At 43.1% G+C, this 21546-nt stretch overlaps 1 protein-coding gene across 1 annotated transcript; it reads left to right on the top strand.

The window, feature by feature from the left end:
- Positions 1-1292: 1292 nt before the first annotated feature.
- On the top strand, positions 1293-20778 carry LOC310779389 (uncharacterized protein; the record flags this gene model as incomplete). The annotated part of the gene is made up of 3 exons (XM_083639925.1): positions 1293-1371; positions 7122-7448; positions 20149-20778. 3 exons carry the CDS (start codon positions 1293-1295, stop codon positions 20751-20753), a joined length of 1011 nt encoding a protein of 336 aa, XP_083496051.1. The 3' UTR covers positions 20754-20778.
- Positions 20779-21546: the final 768 nt, after the last annotated feature.

Genomic DNA, 21546 nt, shown 5'->3' on the forward strand with positions numbered 1-21546 from the left:
GGTTCCTATGTGAAGGAAACCCCTGGGAGGCACGGGGAGAACATGCAAACTCCACACAGAAAGGCCCTTTTGACGACCCCACCCGGGCGGTGGGCACTCGAGGACATGCGGACGGGCACGCACTCCTTCAGCGCTCACAGCGTCCCAGGTGGGAATCGAACCCAGGACCTTCGAGCTGTGAGGCGACGGCGCTTACCACTGCACCACTACCCCCCCCCAAGGCTCACTTTTAAAAGTCTGTAGGCTACGTGTGTCTATGTGCTTTGGTGCGACAATATCACTGCATCTCATGTTCAGTTTAACGTTGTTAGTATCTTATCTTATCAACGTTACTCCGAGCCGCGAGGCAGTGGAGAACGAGCGTGAAAAAAGAAAAGAGGCAGACTGAGGCGCAGGTCAAAGGGCAAGCGCCTGCAAACAGGGCTGCAATCAGACGTTACTAACCAGGCTCACCGCGGACACCAGAAACATGTCCAAATAATACTGATGTGGACATGATTTTTCTTTCTGGAATGAAAGGCATGCGCCACTGTCTTAATATTTCACGTCTTAAAAAAAAAAAAAAAACCCCGATGGTTAACCGATTAAGGGTGTCGGTTAGTTGAAAGTAAAATTAACCGAAAATCCACATCCCTACTCCAGGCCAATCCCGGCGCAGGTTGTGTTCTGCACAAAACTCCAGTGGGTTCCATAATAATAATAATAATAATAATAATAATAATAATAATAATAATGATAATAATAATACATTTATTTTCTATAGCGCTTTTCAAAGACTCAAAGTCGCTTTACAGAACACGTGGCAAACACTCAGATTAAGTTTAGAAACATAATAACGCCTCAATGACCTGACTCACCAGCGGAAGGCGCTGCAGCTCTACACTAGGATGGGGGATTCAAAAGCAAGTCTGTTCAGAGATATGCGTTTACTGCGGCGGTTGAATCCCCCATCCTGCTAACTCTGTTGCCTGGAAAGAATGGGTGGATTTCCCCCACGCTGTGTCTGTGATGAGACACCGCCTGGATGTATGTGTGTGCGCTCGGCTCCAGCTCACTCTCTCCTGATGCCCCTCCCCCCCCATCTCCCTCTCTCTCTCTCTCTCTCTCTCCCTCTCTCTCTCTGTCTCTCTCCCTCTTTCTCTCTCTCTCTCCCTCTCCCTCTTTCTCTCCCTCACTCTCTCTCTGTCTCTCTCCCTCCCCCTCACTCTCTCTCTGTCTCTCTTTCTCTCTCTCTCTCTCTCTCTCTCCCTCCCTCTCCCTCTTTCTCTCTCTTTCTCTCTCTCTCTCTGAAGATGGCAGACGGTGTGTGGCGAGCAGCGGATCCTCGGAGTCCCGTCCCAGGTCACAGCCTCGCTGGAGAAGAGAAGGAAGGTCAGTACACACACACACACACACACACACACACACACACACACACACACACACACACACACACACACACACACACACACAGAGGCTAGCAGGCGTGTTGTCTCCTACAACAGCAGAGAAATGCAAGCTGGCAGCTCCTGCACCAGATGTCCCTGTTGTTGTTGTTGTTGGAGACAACAATGGAGGCTGATAGGAGGAGGATTGGCTAATATTGCTTTCATTAAACATTTAGTCAGGTTCACTGTTAGAAATAATTGTGTTCATATTTTGGGGGGATTTGCAAAACTATAAAAAAAATTAATCGTCACATTACTGTGTATAAACGGGGGTTGGGGGGCTTGTTTGTTGTTAGGCCTGGTTGCTTCTCTGGCGAGATGACTGAAACCCTTTGACAGGGTTCTGCCAACGTGCTTGAAGTTCTTGGATTTTGAGAGAGAAACATTCAAGTCCTGGAATACCTTGAAACTAGCCCCTTTTTTAAGCAAGGTGCTTAAAAGTCATTGAATTTCAAATGAACCACATAACACTGTCACCATCTCAATTTTGACCAACTTTGATATTAAAAAGATCCTTAAATTAAATTAGTATTAAATTTAACTGTTTATACCTGTAGGCACCCTTTTAGCACTGCACATACTCAATATTATTCACAGGATTGAGAGTAAAATAGACTTGTTACAGACGTAATCTGTAATATAATGCAAATTTGATTCCCCCTTTATTTGTTTTGCTTTGCGTGAAGTCCTTGAAAATGAAAAAAAAAGTCCTAGGAAAAAGTACATGAAAGCCCTTGAATTTCATTTTGTAATGTCTGTATGAACCCTGCTTTTAGCTCACCCTAGGGCTGTTCGATTTTGCCTAAAACTAAAATTGACGATTTTTTCTCTCAAAACTCGATTTTCGATTTCGATTTCGATTTTTTCATACAATTATACTTCTCTAATCATTTGTTGCCCTGCAGAGCTCTTTTCCCCCCTTTTTTCCGATAAGTGACAATTTACGCTTTTACTCTGAAGGCAGAACAACCCAACTTCCTGTTTTAGCTTGCGGCTGCTATGCTATGCTGTTGCTTGCTAACTTGACACTGGTGGATTTGCGTGTTCCTCCGTGACATAATTATATTAGCAGTGTCTAAGCGACCACCCGTGCTCGGAGTTATATCTGTACTAGAATAACACAAAGTCACAGGTATGCGGGGAACTGCGATAGCAGTTAGGGGGAAATTCAGACACACAGGGACAGGTGAGTCAGCTGAGGCTGCTAACTTACAGCCATGAATACAGCCAATCTATCAGTACTCTGTGGCCTCACGTGTTGTTTTGTTATTATGTGAACTGTAAAGGCAACGTTTCATCTTCCGGTGATAACGTCTGTGTTCGTGTGCGCGCGTGAGTGTGTTGTGGCAATCGTTATCTTGTAGGCTACAGCCCGCAGTGCAACAAGCTGCGCTCAGTGCTGACTCTGTGCTTTTTGGTCGGAGGTGTTGAATAAGTCCATTGCGCTGCTGTCTTTAGTAGCCAGTATCACAGCCTCTAGAGAGACTTTACAGCGGGGAGAATGGACAAGTAGCAGCATGCGTACATGAGAGAGAGCCGCCCCGCCTAACGTAATTACCCTAGTTGAAGTGTAAATCGATTTTACGATTTTCGCGTTTTTAACATCGTCCTAACTAATTATTTCGATTACCATTCAAAATCGATTTATCGTGCAGCCCTAGCTCACCCCACACAATACACCAATTTAAAATAATATATGACGGTTAAAAACAAATCATTGTATGAGAAGGACTGGATGGAGAAAGGCATTTGGTCAGTGACTTAGTTGATAGCAGTGAAGCGTGGCTGTATCATGTCATATGATAATTTTTGCTTTAGATATGACATGACCTGCAATCGTAACATACTCAAATCCATAACTAAAGCCATTCCCAACTCCATTATATTAGTCAGGTTAATTTTTTTGTTCACACTTTTGGGGGATTTGCAAACTATATATTTTTGGAATCGTCACAGTATGGCGAATCCGAAAATCATTGGATTGGATTCCCCCTCCCCCTTGCCACTGTTTTTAAACAAAGTCGGCTGTTCAGGTGAATTGGCTCTCCTCTCTCCTGGAGCTGAAACCTCAGACAGACATTGGCATCAGCCAGAATGTCAAAGGAGGTCTTCCGTTTTAGGGCTTTGAAAATAAAACTCTTGTGTAACGTTGACATTAATATTAATTTTGAGTCATGCTTTACAGTCACAGTTTCACTCCATGTGTAACCTTAACATCACAACGAGTATTTTGATACAAGGTTTGGTGATTCGTTTGTTGAAATAGGAACATTTTCTCTCAGAATTTGAGAATTTGAAATGTATTCTGAAAGTGGTATTTCCGTTGCTAGTAGGGATGTCTACTGTTTTCGGTTAACTATGCCACCGCCGGCGATAGCCAGGCCGGAGGCATTATGGATCCGGGGTGTCCGTACGTCTGTACGAATGTCCGTCCGTCCGATGTTCGTTAACGCGATATCTCAGGAATGCCTTGGCGGAATTTCATCAAATTTGCCTCAAACATCGACTTGGCCTCAAGGATGAACTGATTAGATTTTGGTGGTCAAAGGTCAAGGTCACTGTGACCTCTCGAACGCCATTTTCAAGCTTGTTAACGCGATATCTCAGGAATGCCTTGACGGAGTTTCATCAAATTTGCCTCAAACATTGACTTGGACTCAAGGATGAATTGATTAGATTTTGATGGTTAAAGGTCAAAGTTCAAGGTCACTGTGACCTCACACACCCAATTTCCAAGCTCTGTAACGCAACATCTCAGGAGTGGCTGACTTCTGAGTTGTTCACACTGATCCACACTGATCATCAATTGACCCATTTTTCATGGGGGGCATTTTGTGTTGAAAAGGCAGAATAAACACACTTGCAAGCAAAACACTAATGGGGGTTTTCAAATTCCTATCAGAGAAGTTTGAAACCCTCATTAGTGTTTTGCCTAATGCCCACCTGTGTTTACCCTGCCTTTTCGACACAAAATGGCCCCCATGAGAAGGGTCTATTCACCTTATTCTTTTCCCACACATGGACGCTTCCGCATTACGTCATTTCGTAATAGTATTTCCGTTTTAGACTTGCCAAAAACCCTGCAGGCAAGATGGCCGCCCACACTTCCCTCCTAAACTGGCAGAATTACTCCCCCATAAACTAGGGATGGGCATTTCTAGCAAAAACACTATTCGAAATTCGCTGGCCAAAGTCGACTTTTAATCGAAATTCCAAAAAAAAAAAAAAAATGTAAAAAAAATTAAAAATGTTAAAAACATTTTTTGTTGTTGTTGTTGTTGTTGTTGTTGTTGTTGTTGTTGTGTGAGTTAAATGTTGCATTGTCTCCCCTGATTCTAAGTATAGTCGAATCGCTTGGTTTGAGCAAGTAAAACAATTTTTATAAGCATTTTAAGCAAGGTTTATGGAAAAATGAAATCCCATGAAGAGGGAGAGGTTGCTTATAAAAATTGTTTTACTTGCTCAAACCAAGCGATTCGACTATACTTAGAATCAGGGGAGACAATGCAACATTTCACTCACACAATTTTTTTTTTTTTTTTTTTTTTTCAATAAACGAATTTCGACTTTCAATAATAAAAGTCGACCTTGATAATAACAACGATTATTCGAAAATTCGAAATTCGATGCCCATCCCTACCATAAACTAACATATCTTGGCCAATAAGTATGTAACATACAAAATAAAACAACCCGTAATATCTTAATTTTAGGACATGTAACTGTTTTGTTAAACTTGCATTCCAGGAATTCATGTCTAAAGATGACGTTACTGGCTCGAGACTGTTTCGTCCTGAAACCCACATGTTTTGCGCCAGCGTAACCTATGTGGGATTCGAAATAACGCATCCGAGATAGAAAACGTTATGAATATAGCCACGTTATAAACAACAAACTAATGCTGGTGATCCGTATGGAAACAGTGTTACTCGAAATGGTTAAAAGTTATATCAATTTGGTCATTCAGTGGCATTTTACTGCCATATAACATAACTAACTAGCGGCTAATATTAGCCACAGTAGGCAACTAGCGCTGAACCGAAAGAACAAATACATTTGCGTTGAACGCGGAAGAGAGAAAAAGTGGGCCTGGTGAATAAGGTGAATAGGGATGGGTATCGTTTCGATTTTATCAATACCGATTCCGGTATTGGTACTGGTTATCGATACCGATACTTATCAATACTCTTATCGATACTAATCTCCATAATTTGGTGCAAAAAAATAAAGACATGACATGAAAAGATGCAAATTGATTCAACAGTTATTTTGTTATTACTTATTACAAGTAAAATTCCTGAGAAGGCCTATTTCACCGCTGTGAATATGACAATTTATTAAACCTAGCACCTATGTGGTAGAAATATGCAATTATTATTTTTAATTGGAGCACTTTGACCCTAACCCTAACCCTAAGGGGGAATCACACTACAACACCCAGAATGCAATGCATTGCGCACTTCAATTGAGACTCGACACTAAAAGTTGCCTGCAAATCATCCCTTTACTGGGGCATATTTTAATTTACAAAACGTCTTCTTCATTGATCATCTGGATAAATCACACCCGTTTTCAAAGGATTATGAAACAAACCAGCGCGATGGAGTTATGTTACGTGGAGTTTGTGGACCAACTTTATCTGAACGGAAGGCTCAGTCTGGATGTAGCTAACATTACAAGTAAAGTGAACACCATCGCTGTTTGTTGTTCTTCAGAGTTGGCAAAGTGAAGTCCACATAATATTCTGTGACTGTCAGAAAATAGGTCATTCAGCAAAGCACCATGACAGAATCATCACAGGGCAGTCGCTCGCATGCAACATGTGTTTTCTTCCAAATATACTAAGCTAGCCTACTGATGTTTCAAATCTTTTAAACCTGCTGCAAGCGTACTAGTGACAGGACAGGAGTGTAAACACGCAACATCAAACACCTGGTGCCGCTTCGTCATCGTTAGGGATGGTCAAAAAAATATTAATAAAAAAAAAAAACCCCGTCCAGGACGTTGTCAATACTCCTGGTACCGACCAATCAGGCACCGGTACCAAATAATACCGGTGCTCGATACCCATCCCTAGCGAGAAGCGCCCGGCTAGCAGGGTAAGGTCTGGAATTAAGTCATCGTTGTTGTTTTCATCGTGTAAAAAGCTGTCCTGCTTGGCATCATATCAATATCGGTCCCGTAGCTTGCATTGTCAGCCATTTCTAGTTGTAGTTCAGCTTTGAAAACTTTCCGTTCCATCCAGGCACAAAGAAAAAAGAAAATTTAATTCTCCTACAAAACCCACAATGCATTTAGCCTCCCCGACGTAAATTTCAGCGAATCACGATGCATTTAATCGGTTACATGTCTTGAAACCAGCGATATACAATCACTACGCATCTGTGGTGTAGCATTAAAGGGAAAAGGACACACACGCTGCTGCAGGTCTTAAAGGGATATACACGTAGATTCTGCATCAGGTATCAATGGGTTAACGGGGCACCGTGGCCAGTTCAAAACGGGGAACGCCAAACTGGCCGTGTGGAGAGTTAAATTTAGAAGGGGCATTACAGCCAATCTGCGGGGCATCCACCACACTGTCTGTTTGACCATGGTATTCCTGCTCTGGATGATGCCCCTCACGGCACTTGGTACCCTACGCACAGCGTGTGGTACTTCATTTGAATCAATGTGAATATGTGTGTATTTCAGCTGTACCTCCAGACCTCCAGCAGCTGGTTGTCAGTAAAGAAGAGGTTCTCCCTGAGCAGCAGGCGTGGAGCCCCAGTCTGGACCAGGAGGACCCAGAGGCCCCACACATTAAAGAGGAACAGGAGGAACTCTGCATCAGTCAGGAGGACCCAGAGCCCCCATACATTAAAGAGGAACAGGAGGACCTCTGGAACAGTCAGGAGGGAGAGCAGCTTCAAGGTCCGGAGGAGTCTGATATCATCCAGTTCCCATTCACTCCTGTCCCTGTGAAGAGTGAAGATGAGGAAGAGAAACCGCTAATCCCAAGAGCTCCTCTGATCCCGACCGGTATGTCATGCTGCTTTTCAACCTTCTTATAGAGGGCGTGGCCTCTGTCAAATAGTCCGGCTTCCTGGACTTCTGTAATCATACGCAGTTTCTCAATGTCAAGGATCCTTCCTCGGCAGGACTTGTCCTTGCTAGTCACGTCCTGCCTCTGTAGGCAAGAGTCCTTCCTCACATTGGAAGAGCAAACATTTGGAACAGGCTAGCGAGTGTGCGTGATTGCGTCACGGTCCCACCGTCAGATTTCACAGAAGTTTCTAGATTATTAATAAACAATTTGGCATTAATTTGGCATTAAAACATTTGCTGGCGCACTAAAGTGATAACATATTCACGAATGACAGAAGATACTTAGATTTAAATGTGTATTGCGCAGCCGGCGATGCTTTGCTTCTTACCACAAAGAACCAGGTGGCAGCAATCATTTCATTGATGCGCATAGCATTGTGGGTACTTGGCGCGTGCGCTGAGGATAGACATGGGGCATCCTCGATATGTCTCTCTCCTGAGGACGCAGACCTTTGTAGGATTCGGACATTGGAGCAGCACTTCGACGGCCTCCGGTGACGTAAGATCCTTGATATTTTCTGCCAAATGAGGATCCTTCCTTGACATTGAGAAACGTCGATAGTGTCTTCCATTTGTACTGGGAGCTGGGGATTTCACAGTTCAAAGGTCAGGAACGCCCCCTGCGACTTAACTTGTGCTCGGATTTTCTCCACCGAACATGCCGGAGCCTCACCAGGCCCAACCCCAAAATCCAAGATGACAGGTGCGCGCTTCAACCATAGATAAAGTTGTAGTAAATACTCTTGTTCTCTGGACATGTCGCTACAGGGTTTGTTTGCGCAAAATGTGTTGTTTATTAACTGTTATTGGCTAGCCTGCCCTGGCTAGAGCTAACCCTGGCTGGTTTCCCTGGCTGTTTAAATGGAACACAGTGAACTTGGGTGTGACGTCACCCAACTGTTCCTAGTTCCCAATGCATATGGAGGACACTATCAGTTCCTCTGCAAGCAACACCATCAGTGAGCTACTGAATTAACCCGCTCTTCCTTTTTACAACTACCGTAAATTCCGGACTATAAGCCGCACCGGTGTATAAGCCGCACCTGCAAAGTTGACTATTTTTTTCTTATATAAGCCGCACCGGACTATAAGCCGCGGGTGTTTTAATGGTATTTTTTTTTTTTTTTTTGTGTTTTAATGTTTAATTACCATATGTAAGGGTTCATGCACAGAGGGGATTGTCGGGAAAGAGATGGCTGTTTGAGGAAGCTCCCATTTATTAACATTTCAACAAAACAACATAACACAACACCACCTGTGTTGTTTTTTACAGTGCACACAGTGTCATACAGTGTGGTGAAAAGAGGGCAAGAGAGGAAATTAAAACTTATTATAGTTATATAGGATTTATAGTTAGAAAGAGTGCTAAAAAAGAGAGATTTTTTTTTTTTTTTTTTTTTTTTTTTTTTGAAAAAATCCATAGATAAGCCGCACCGTTATATAAGCCGCAGGGGCCAAAAAAGGCCAAAAAACGGGAAAAAAGGTGCGGCTTATAGTCCGGAATTTACGGTATGTTGATTGGTTAAAAAAAAAATTGTTGACTCTGCATGCAAAATTTTCTCTGAGTTCGAACCAAAATATAGCTATAGTGATCATAATTCTTGTTCTAGATATGAATTGACCAGGTACCTTCATAGCATTGGTTCCCAAACTGGTCCGCAGGGCTCCGCTTTGTAGTCGATAGAACGTCATGTGGAAATGCCTCGCGCTGTGTAAAAGCACACTCCGGGGCGGAAATATGGGGGGCTGCTTGGTTCTGTGTAAAAGGGCAGAGGGGGGGGCCTAATGGCGGATCTTCTTTACACCTCTTAACACCAATATTGTGGCATCTCTGTGTAAAAGTGGCTATAGAGTTTCACAGCTCTTTTGGTGATGTACTGCGGCAAGGCGTGTATCTAGGCTCCAGCTCGTCAGCCTCAGGTCTTTGCAGGTACTGCGGCAAGGCGTGTATCTAGGCTCCAGCTCGTCAGCCTCAGGTCTTTGCAGGTACTGCGGCAAGGCGTGTATCTAGGCTCCAGCTCGACAGCCTCAGGTCTTTGCAGGTACTGCGGCAAGGCGTGTATCTAGGCTCCAGCTCATCAGCCTCATGTCTTTGCAGCTAAACCGTGTCAGTTTGTCTGTAATCGCCCCTTGACGATTAGCTCGTAAGCCTCGTGATGGAGGAGACAAAAAAAAAGCTGATTCTGGCTTGTTTTAGCTGCGGTTCCTCTCACGCTACTTGTAGCCTACCTCTGCTAGCGTTAGTTTACCAGGGTGGAGCAGGTTGCTCGTTGCAGAGTGGTAATGTACGTCTTCTGCCTATTCGGGTTGGCCTATGAATTGACACTTTGATAATGAAAACTAGGGATGTCCGATACCGATATTGGTATCGGTTTCCGAGCCGATATTGGCCTATTTTGCTGTACTCGTACTCGGCCGATACTGACACAGCCGCACGCCCGATACCACTTTACACCTACGGCATGCAACATGACATTAAAACCTCAAAGTAGCAAGCCAGTGTCAGGCTCACACAGCTGTTAATGCATGCAGAGAAGCTTCACTATAACAGCGTCAGGCTCACACAGCTGTTAATGCATGCAGAGAAGCTTCACTATAACAGCATCAGGCTCACACAGCTGTTAATGCATGCAGATAAGCTTCACTATAACAGCGTCAGGCTCACACAGCTGTTAATGCATGCAGAGAAGCTTCACTATAACAGCGTCAGGCTCACACAGCTGTTAATGCATGCAGAGAAGCTTCACTATAACAGCATCAGGCTCACACACAGCTGTTAATGCATGCAGAGAAGCTTCACTATAACAGCATCAGGCTCACACAGCTGTTAATGCATGCAGAGAAGCTTCACTATAACAGCGTCAGGCTCACACACAGCTGTTAATGCATGCAGAGAAGCTTCACTATAACAGTGTCAGACTCACACAGCTGTTAATGCATGCAGAGAAGCTTCACTATAACAGCATCAGGCTCACACAGCTGTTAATGCATGCAGAGAAGCTTCACTATAACAGCGTCAGGCTCACACACAGCTGTTAATGCATGCAGAGAAGCTTCACTATAACAGCATCAGGCTCACTTAATGCATGCAGAGAAGCTTCACTATAACAGCGTCAGGCTCACACACAGCTGTTAATGCATGCAGAGAAGCTTCACTATAACAGCATCAGGCTCACACAGCTGTTAATGCATGCAGAGAAGCTTCACTATAACAGCATCAGGCTCACTTAATGCATGCAGAGAAGCTTCACTATAACAGCGTCAGGCTCACACAGCTGTTAATGCATGCAGAGAAGCTTCACTATAACAGTGTCAGACTCACACAGCTGTTAATGCATGCAGAGAAGCTTCACTATAACAGCATCAGGCTCACACAGCTGTTAATGCATGCAGAGAAGCTTCACTATAACAGTGTCAGACTCACACAGCTGTTAATGCATGCAGAGAAGCTTCACTATAACAGCATCAGGCTCACACAGCTGTTAATGCATGCAGAGAAGCTTCACTATAACAGCGTGTTTGTTTGCATGTCTGCCTGGAGCGCTTTGTGAGGAGAAATAAAAAGCTATCAGGTCAGTAATCATCAGCTGATAGGGCTACAGCCTGCACCGCATCGCTCGCCCATTCACTGTCTGACTCCATGGCCTGCAAGCTAAAAAACGTTCTGCTCAACTTACAGGTTACCATTAGTCTTTCTTCTAGCAGACAACAGTTCAGTGTTGTGGAACAAGCAACGGCTTACCAGATCGTTCTAATAGGCTATGTTCCCGTAATCCATACTGCCTTAAAATTTAACGTTTAAAGTGCAACGTTAATCTCAGTGAATTTAGCAACAATTTTTCACAATTTCACTTCTGGTTTATTGTTTTTGCCTTCAAAATAAAAGCATGATAAAGTTCGGTTTTTACAATAAACATTAAAGTAGTAATCTAACTGAGACTCAACATAATTTACATAAGAAGACGAGGAACCTCTAGTTTAATGTTTGAATTAAAATAGACCAGCAGAACAAATACAAAGGAGATGCACAGATATGTGGTTTAAATGGTTGATTCTAGGGATGGGCAACGAATTTCGAATTTTCGAATAATCGGTTTTATGATCAAGATCGATTTTTATTATTGAAAGTCGAAAATCGTTTTTTTTTTTATTATTTATAAAAAAAAATATTTTTACCCGCGCCTGTCTCTCTAAGTATGACACCGTTTGTCCATGTGACGTTGCTGTCGGAGCTGCACACCATCAGCTGCGCAGTGCACATTGGAGTAGAACGGTTCTAGGCTCAGCTGACAGCAGTGCAGCACCCAGTAGCTCTAGAAACACTAGAACATTTAGTAGAAATGGTCTTAAATAGAGTTGCTCCGATCGATCGGCACTTGATCGGAATCGGCCGATTTGGCCTTTTTCGGCTTTGATCGGAGTTATCAAAAGTGCCGATCAAACAAGGCCGATCAGAATGACACAAAATCTGCAAGAACTACTACCAGAGACGTTTCAATATAGAGATAGTGCACTCCCAGGCTGCCAAGTAGTATTCTTCCGGTCTCCTAAAGGGCAGCTTGTGATTGGCTGTCTCTCCGTGTCATGAAGCTTCATTGGCTCCCAAGTTTCCTTAGGGGGCGTGGTGGTAGTGGCGAAAAAGTGTTTGGAAGTTGCACTCTCTCTATAGCGAAAGCAGCTTGGGCGAGAACAAACAGCACAGCAGCTAACATGGCGTCGCCTGTCTGGCAATTTTACAACTTGTTGGAGAAGGACAACAAATTTGCCGTTTGCATTGTGTGCTCAAAGGAGATACCGCGTGGAGGAACGCAGCAGAAGAGTTTCAACACTACGAGCCTCATAAGACATTTGAAGGTTTCCCACGTCAAGGAATTTGAGGAGTTTACAAAGTTGGCGAGCGCTAAGGCAGCGAAAGAGCGTGCAGCAACCAAAACGCCACTCACTCAGCTAACTGTAACAGAGACATTGAAACGACAGCAACCCGACAGCAACCCTACAGCAACGACAGCAAGAAACGAAAATAAATAAATGCAAAGCTAATGGAATTCATATGTCTTGATCAGCAGCCGCTGTCTGTTGTGGAAGACCTCGGGTTCAAACGCCTCATGTCCTGCTTGGATCCATGTTACACGCTGCCAGGACGTAAATATTTAACTGACGTTTGCCTGCCGGAATTATACCAAATTGTGTACAAGCACATCGAGAGCCTTATGAAAGACAACACCACGTCAATCAGCTTCACGACTGACATTTGGAGTTCGAGTGTCTGTCCTATGTCCATGCTGAGCCTAACTGCGCAGTTTATTGATGAAAAGTTCGACCTGAACAAAGTTGTACTTCACTCACAAGAGTTTTCTGGGTCACACACCGCGGAGGCTATCGCTGCAGCTTTCACAGACATGTTCCAAGCTGTGTTGGTGCACATGTTGTGTACATAGTATTATATTTTTTGTTTTATAAGACTATTTATTTTTCCACAGGAAAGCTACAGTATACAGTCTACTCTGTAAGCTCCAAGTTGTCTCTAAGAGAGTGTCTCTAGAGAGAGTTGCATGTTGCCTTAGCCTGCAATAAAACGGTTGTCAATTCATGATACTTTCTCATCTCCTAATTTTAATACTTAATATACAATGTCGATGTTGTTAAGAATAATTAAATATATGAATAATGCGACACAATAAATAGAAGGCTTGAATTGATGGATTTGACGCGGTGATCGGTGATCGGCCATATCGGGATCGGCAGATACTGCTTCCAGTGATCAGTGATCGGTGATCGGCCTCAAAAAAGCTGATCGGAGCATCTCTAGTCTTAAACTGTCATTATTACAGCAACACTCAGCCACAAGGAAAAGGTTTCAAGGCTAAGAACATCTGATATTCTGTCTACTGTTCCCTGAGCCATCTCGGCGCTATGCTAACATTGCTAACGGCTAACATAGGTCTGACTGCCTATTGATAATAAGAGTGCCAAAGTCATCCCCTCTCCCTGTCCATGGGGTTTCATCCGCCATTCATTTTTCCATAGACCTTCCATAAAATGCTTGTACAAATTGTTTTACTTGGTCAAACCATTGAGCTATATTAAATATGGAGAGAGGGCGGCTATCTCCGCCCAGCAGGGTCGAGTGAAGCCGAAACCCTGCCAGATCAGTGAACCAGATTCTGCGCAGTCGCTCCGTTGATTTAGAACCTCTGTGGGCTCCCCGCCCCTCTGAACTTTCTTATGTAGAGCTGCTGTTTCTAGATTTGCGCACAGTGCGTTGTGTATTTATATACAGTCTAGCTCTGTAAATATGGCAATTTAGGTTGTAATATTTTTTGTCTCGCCAAAAGTAACCAGGAAGATTCCCACTATGAGATCAGTTTATCAAAATGACGCCTGTACGGAAATCTGATTTTCGTTGTCGGAGATTGAGCCAGACAAGTCAGACCTCTGGGCTCAAACCAAGTGATTCCACTATACTTAGAATCAGGGGAGACCATGTAAAATTTGACTCACAAAAAAAGAAAGTGGGTGAATTTCAACGAAAAGTCGACTTTGGCTCAGCAAATTTCGACTAGTGTTTTTGCTAGAAATGCCTATCCCTAGTTGATTCATAGTATAATTCTTTATTTAATGGGAAACAGTATTTCCTTATTTAATGGTTTATAAGGAATCAAGAGAAGATATTTTTAAGTATAGGTGATACCCATTATGCAAAATGTGTGTGGTCTTGTGAAAACTAGGTACTTATGCAGATATACTAAAGAAAATGACTAAAACCCATAATCTTGAAAAATTATCTTTTAATTAAACATAAAGGCATAAAAAACATGTTGTCGACCCCTAATTAAATACCCTATATCGGTATTCGGTATCGGCAAGTACCCAGATGTCAGTACTCGTACTCGTACTCGGTCAGCAAAAAGTGGTATCCGGACATCCCTAATAAATGAGAGAGAGTCAGGCTGTAGTTCTAGGAAGCGCTTCCACATTTATTTTCCAACCACACGTCAACACCAGAAGACCGACTATCCCAACACTGTATGGCAACTCTAGAGGGGCACACACACAGTCTTGCATACAGAGTGACACACGCAACAGTAAACACAAAGGTCTGTTAATATCATTCTGATTCAGTCAGACCACCTATATTGACAAAATGATTTGTTTTCAGAAGCTAGTAGGCCCAGGCGAGACGGACGATATTCGGCGTATAAAAAAAAAAATCACAGATCAATTTTTTTTATAATTTACATTACATTACGTCATTTGGCAGACGCTTTTATCCAAAGCGACGTACATTAACACATTTTTGTCAGCAATAGAGCAATCAACTATGCAACACAGTCTATGACAACTACAACCTCTGAAGGAACAGTGGTACAAGTTTAGTTTAGGTTAGTTTTTTTTTTTATATAGAAAGAGAGAGAAAGAAGTTAGATCAAGAAGGGCCCAGATGGAGCCTGAAAAGGTGTGTCTTTAGTCTTTTCCGAAAGATCGGCAGTGATTCAGCTGTCCTGACCGAAGGTGGAAGCTCGTTCCACCATTGAGGTGCCAGGGACGAGAAGAGTCGAGATCGGGATGAGCGACTTTTGAGCCCCCGTAGCGAAGGAGGGGCGAGGCGTCCTGCACTGGTGGAGGAGCGAAGGGAGCGCTGAGAGGTTTGGAACCTGACCATAGATTGCAGGTACAGGGGAGCTGACTGGTGTACTGCCCTGTAGGCCAGTACCAGACCAGTACCATATTAATATTTATTCAAATTTAATTATATTCAAATATCGAAATTCATTCCAACAGCCCTAGTGTGTGTGTTTTGAACCAGTAGCCTTATTTTGTTTTTTAGCCTTTCTGATGCTATTGCCTGGTTAAGATCAGCACATTTTTATGTCATTGGATTCACAGTGGAAATGGTCCCTCTGAAATGTGGTTTGGCAGCGTCACTTTATCTCAAGTCTGAGTGGAGGCCGAGTCCCCGGTGGTCGAGTCCAAGTCTCAAAGTTGAGTCTACAGGCTTTGGAATTTCTTCCTTTAAGCCATTTGGCTTTTAGTGTCACACATGTTTTAGTGCACAAAGGCCATTGAGTGAAATAAGATGATTTGGAGCCTACAAATAACTTGACTTTCCAATAAGAAGAAAAAAGACATGAAACTTGTCAATTATTCGCTTTTTTAACAAACAAGTTGTCATATTATATAGTAGGGATGGGCATTTTAAGCAATTAAAATACTTGAGTATTCTCCTTCTATTATGAACGAGTGCTCGAGTACTCGCGCGGGGGGGGGGGGGGGTCTGTGTGATTACTATGGTAATGACTGAGCAGGGGTAATTTGCTGTATATGGGGCTGTTCACACATAACGTTTGCATTTTTGCATGGAAAAAGCGCTACCTGGAGCATTTTTTGTCAGGAGAGGGACTGACTAGCTGTGATATTAGGTGACGCTAAGCGAACATCTAAAGCCTACCTCAGACAGTATCTCCGATGGTTGGATGGATGGCATTAGCGCTTTGGAGCAGACAAGTTGTGAAACAAGTGAAGGCATTTCCAATAGCCTACATGTCCATTGTCCAGCAATGTCAGGTTATTGTCCAGTATCATCCATTTTACTTTATGGTCACTGTTACACTAACGTAAATCCACGGATTACAAGGTCTGGTGTTCTGCCAAAAAGTGAAAACTGACCAGTGTGATTTAGGGCTTGGTATCGAGTTTCGATACTTACTTGGCACCGAAATGAAAGCATCGATACTAAGGGGTATCGAAACCTCCCTTGTCAAACGATACCAATTTTCGATACCAAAACAAAACAGCTCATTGTGCCTATAAGCATGCGACATGCTTGCACACCGCGCTCTAATACGGCTGGTGATTGGCTGTCATGTAGAGGCATGCAAGAAACGTTACGCCCACTTTAGCCAGTGTGTTTGTTGTGAGCCAGGCGTGCGGTGCGGATATAGTATACAAGAAGTTAGCCACTCAAGCTACTCCTATCCTGGAGTACCATTATGGCGAAGATGATGAAAAGCAGGGAAAGAAACAAACAACAAGGACTGGTTTCCACAGACAAGAGAAATAATCGCGAGGTGGGTCAGCTTACCGCAAGTTGTTGTTGATGTTAGTGGTTATCAGATCCCTCAGTCTGACAAATCCATGCATCTGGCTGTGAGTTGTAGCTAGCATAGATCGTTTAATTAATTGCCGCCGTAACGTTATGCGCAAGCGGGCATTGTGTATTTTTAGCAACTCGTTAACAAACGCTGATGTCATGATAGTTTGTTGAATGTAAATGCGATTCATTTATATTGATAGGCTAGTCAGTGAATGCATGAAGTGGAGCTGTCTCGTCAGATTGGACAAGAATGACGTTCTGTTGCAGCAGTGAGCATTAAACACTGATCTGCAACGCTAGTGTTAGATGTTTAATTAATTAGCGTTAACGTTATGTGCAAGCGGGCAGTTATCACCCATTATGTATTTTTAGCAACTCGTTAACAAACGCTGATGTCATGATAGTTTGTTGAATATAAATGGAATTCACTTTGTGCCATTATTGATAGGCTAGTCAATGCTCAACTAGTCTTCCATGCATGAAGTGGATCCATCTCATCAGTTTGGACAAGAATAGAGTTCTGTTGCATCAGTGAGCATTAAACACCGATTTGCAACTCTCTGTTTTGCACTGAAAACTATTCCACTGATTTATTTGTTTTACATTTCTTTCCTTTGTAGTACTCCAATATTTTTTGTAGGGACGCAATAAGTTTAGACAACTTAAAGTTATGTTAAATACAGTAGGTTTTATTTTTTTCTGCTGTAAAACTTAAGATGGGGGGAAAACTAAAGATTTGTAAAATAATTTCAATGTGTAATGCAGTTTTATTTTTGTTCAAATGGATTTTTCTAAAAATTGGTATCGAAAAAAGTATCGTTCAGGAACCGGTATCGAAATCCAAGTATCGAAACGGTATCGATATCGAAAATTTTTGAACGATACCCAACCCTAGTGTGATTAACGTTACAGCTGCAGCTGAATAGTGATCACCATGAAGCGATTGTCTCCCAAAAAGTGATTCTTTCTCCACATTTCTTGTGACTACCGTTATGGGAAACGACAGTGTAGTCAGTAAACCAGCGTTACTGCAAAGTTTTGAATGAGTTTTATCGGGCGTGCGCTATGAAGAAGTGTGCGTCTCATTCGGGGGAATATCTCCAGCCACCATTTTCGGGATGAGCTGGAAAACTTCCGGTTAAAACTTTCAAAATAATGTTACTTAAACAAAAGTAAATAGCTTATTGATGCACGTTGGAGGATAAAAGGTATTTCAATGAATGAAGCAGCAAACCTTGTATCAAAATACTCATTGTGATGTTATATGGCGTGAAACTGTGGCTGTAACGCATTACTCAAAATAAATACGGTTACGTTACAATAACCGTTTTATTTTGAAAGCAACAAAGCGGACGACGTACTTGTACATTCTGGCTGACTTGACGCCCGTGCAGTTCATGCTGCCAGATCCACATGACGATGCGTGCGTAGATCTTCTAGACCATTTTTAAAGGGGTGGGGAGTGGGGCGAGTACCCGAACAGCAGAAACGTTACTCGAGTACTGACGTTATGAACGAGTACTCGAGTACCCGAGTACTCGCGCCCATCCCTATTATATAGGGGTGTCAAAATTAATCGTATAATCGATGCATCGCGATGCGGACGTGTGAATCGAATCGTTGACAGATGAATCGTTGAATCGTTTATGTTTACATTTCTGTTGACATTCAGATTTTAAAGCACTTTCTAAGTAAAAAAAGGGCCTTGATATTTATCTGACTGCTTGTATTAATTGATGAAAAAGTAGCCATGTGCAGTAATAATACAGAAAATTGAGGATTTGATACTTGGAGCTGCGATACTTTGAGATGCATCGTGATGCATCGTGGAATCGAATCGTTGATAGATGAATCGTAATCGAATCATGAGGCCAGTGAAGATTCACAGCCCTAATATTATATGCCTCCTTACTTTCTCTCATGATGAGAATAATGTAACTTTTCAGAAAGACGCTGGTGTCGGCAACTAAATCATATGGAGGGGCTATCGCAGCGGAGAAGGAGGGGCTCAATTGTGGCAGCAGATTGACTGCTGTTCACAGGCACAGCTAACGTTATGCTTCATGCATATCGATGCGATTTCCGTTTCCACATGACTTCTTCTCTCTTTTTTCCTCGCCTTTCTCTAATCTGGAGAGCACTGTCGCCACCTAATGGGTCGGTAAAATAGGTTATACACATTCAACATGCCCCAAAATTTCACAGGAGATGGATCTGGCTTTGATCCACGTCCCACCGTCAAAAAACGCAATTGACGAACATACTCGTCCTTGGCACTCTACGTTACTAAACGAATTGACGAACATACTCGTCCTTGGCACTCAATGAGTTAATTATTATTATTAACTCATTGGCTGCCAGCCATTTCTGGAAAACGGACGCTCCCAGTGCCAGCACTTCCCTACACCTTCTTGCTGGTCTTGATTTACTGCTGGTGGGCATCAGGTATTCTAGCTTGTGTTTGCCAATCTGTCCATCGAGCCTGCTGTCTGGGTTGGTGTTGTATGGTGCCCTGTGTGCCCCACCCCCCTCAACTGCAAACTCCTCCTCCGTGGGAGTGTCTCTGGTGGCTCTCTGCTGCACGAATTTTCTGCTGCACGTTTCAAAGTGCGCTGCACCCAGCTCTATTTTCACAGCGCTCCGCCGTTTTTGTGCGCCGGCTCCCAGCGCTTCCAGCTGAGAATAATTTATCTTTTCAGAAAGACGCTGGTCTCGGGTGCTCCTTTTCTGGCAACTAATCATATGGAGAAACTATCGCAACAGAGACAGAAAGGCTCAATTGTGGGAGCAGATTGGCTGCTGTTCACAGCTAACGTTACAGCATGCATCGGTTTCCGTTTCCCCATGGCTTCTTCTACTCTTTTTTCTCATCTTTCTCTAATCCGGAGAGCACTGTCGCCACGTAATGGGTCCGTAAAATAGCTTATACACCTTCAAAATCCCCCATACTTTTACAGGAGATGCATCAGGCTTTGATCCATGTCCCACCTTCAAAAAACGCAATTGACGTCTTTAGACGTCAATGGCACTCTACGTTACTATTTGAATTGACGTCTTTAGACGTCAATGGCACTCAATGAGTTAATATATACAGGTACTCATCAACGAATTAGAATATCGTGGAAATATCATGGAAAAGTTAGTTTTTTAGGCAGTTATTAAAGCAAAAGGATTCCCGACCGAGTATTGAGTGCAGGCATGAACATAACTTTTCAGAAGATCGACATTTCCGTTTTGAAAATACCGGTTTTTTATGTGATATTTAATTTGTTGAAATACTGTTTTGGGGTTCTTTATGAGTTGGAAGCCAAACTTATGCAAAGTTAAACAAATACTTGAAATACTTTACTTTGTGTGTAATGAATCTATAATCTATGGAATATCTATGGAATTAAAGGAATTATGGGAAAACAGTTACTTTTCCACAATATTCTAATTCGTTGACGAGTACCTGTATAATATATTAATATAATAATATATTATTTTGTGTTTTTTCATGGTTACACCATTTCACATTACATTACTTTACACCTGCCACAGGATCCAGCTCTCACAAAATGCCGTCTTCAAGCTCCCGCACGAGCAGCCGCAGCCTGGTCTTCGGTCTGGGCGCCAGCATCACTGATGGAGATGGCATCATCACTGGCGCCAAGCTGCCAAGTGGTCGCCAGATCTTACGGTGCATGATGTATAACTGTGACTGGCAACTGCATGCCAAGCGACCAGGTTCGATGGAAGCTTTGACACGGTTCGAGGCGGCCAAGGTCGTCTTGGAGCAGGTGCGGCCATTTTATGGGAAGGCCAATATCGCGATGGTGAGCGATCGTCGAGCATGCGACAAGATGGTGGCGCTTGTCGACGCTAACAACAAGCTACGGCGCGTTCCGCAGGCCAGGCGCTCCAGTGAGGCTACAGCTCGACTAGTGGAGGCAATGGAGCACAGGCTGGATGCCACATTCCCGCTGTGGTCTCCAAACGCAGAGGAGATGATCCACAATCCAGAGGACATTGCTTTCCTGGCCAGCATGAAGGGCGACAGAGTGGCCGCGTTTGATGCCAAGCAGAATGTACTGCAGGCAGTGGAGCATGACCGCTCTAAACAGCCAAAACTGCGCAGCTGCAAGCGCAAGCTGGACCAGGACTAGGACTCTAGGTTGCTCAATGGTTGCTTCAATGTTCTCGGTTCTAGGTTGCTTCAATGTTCTCAAATAAATAAATGTTCTATTGAAATTCAAATGTTCTGTTAAAAAATAAATACATCTTGTTCCATTCAAAATGTTGTTCTATGCATTTCTAAAATTTGCCTTGACCCAAAAAGGCAGATTTTCGTATTTTTCACATGCTGTGTTCCACCTCTAAATCTCAATCAATTTTGAGCCCAAAACTCATTTTTATGTGTCTCATAAAAAAATGCAACCCCAGACAGTTTGATATGTTGAGATTTCATTGTTGCATTGCAATTTGATGCACCCAAAAATAATTGCCCACCCCTGCCCTAAATGATTACACACACTGTGTGTAATAATGGGTATAATAATGGGTTCATTCCCAATAGGCTTCCTTTTTTCAACGTCAGGCGCCTTCTCAACTCCATGTATGCAGATCACAGTAAGACCCGGGGTGCAGCAATCTTGTCACTTGACGCATAGAAGGCATTCGATCAGGTCAAGTGGCCTTATATGTTCGAGTCACTACACAAATTTGCATTTGGCGATTCATTTATATCCTGGGTAAAGCTCATATAGTCCAACATGTTCAGTTATAACTAATGGCGATAAATCGACCAAGTTTCCACTACTTCGTTCGGTGCAGCAGGGCTGTCCTCTCTCACCGGCCCTTTTCGTGCTCATTCAAGTATTGAAGGCCTGAAGAATGGAGGTATTGAGACACGCATTAGTCTATACACTGACGATGTAATATTATATCTACATGACTCAG

This window comes from Poromitra crassiceps (assembly GCF_964638095.1).
Source record: "Poromitra crassiceps genome assembly, chromosome: 7".
Classification (NCBI taxonomy): domain Eukaryota; kingdom Metazoa; phylum Chordata; class Actinopteri; order Beryciformes; family Melamphaidae; genus Poromitra; species Poromitra crassiceps.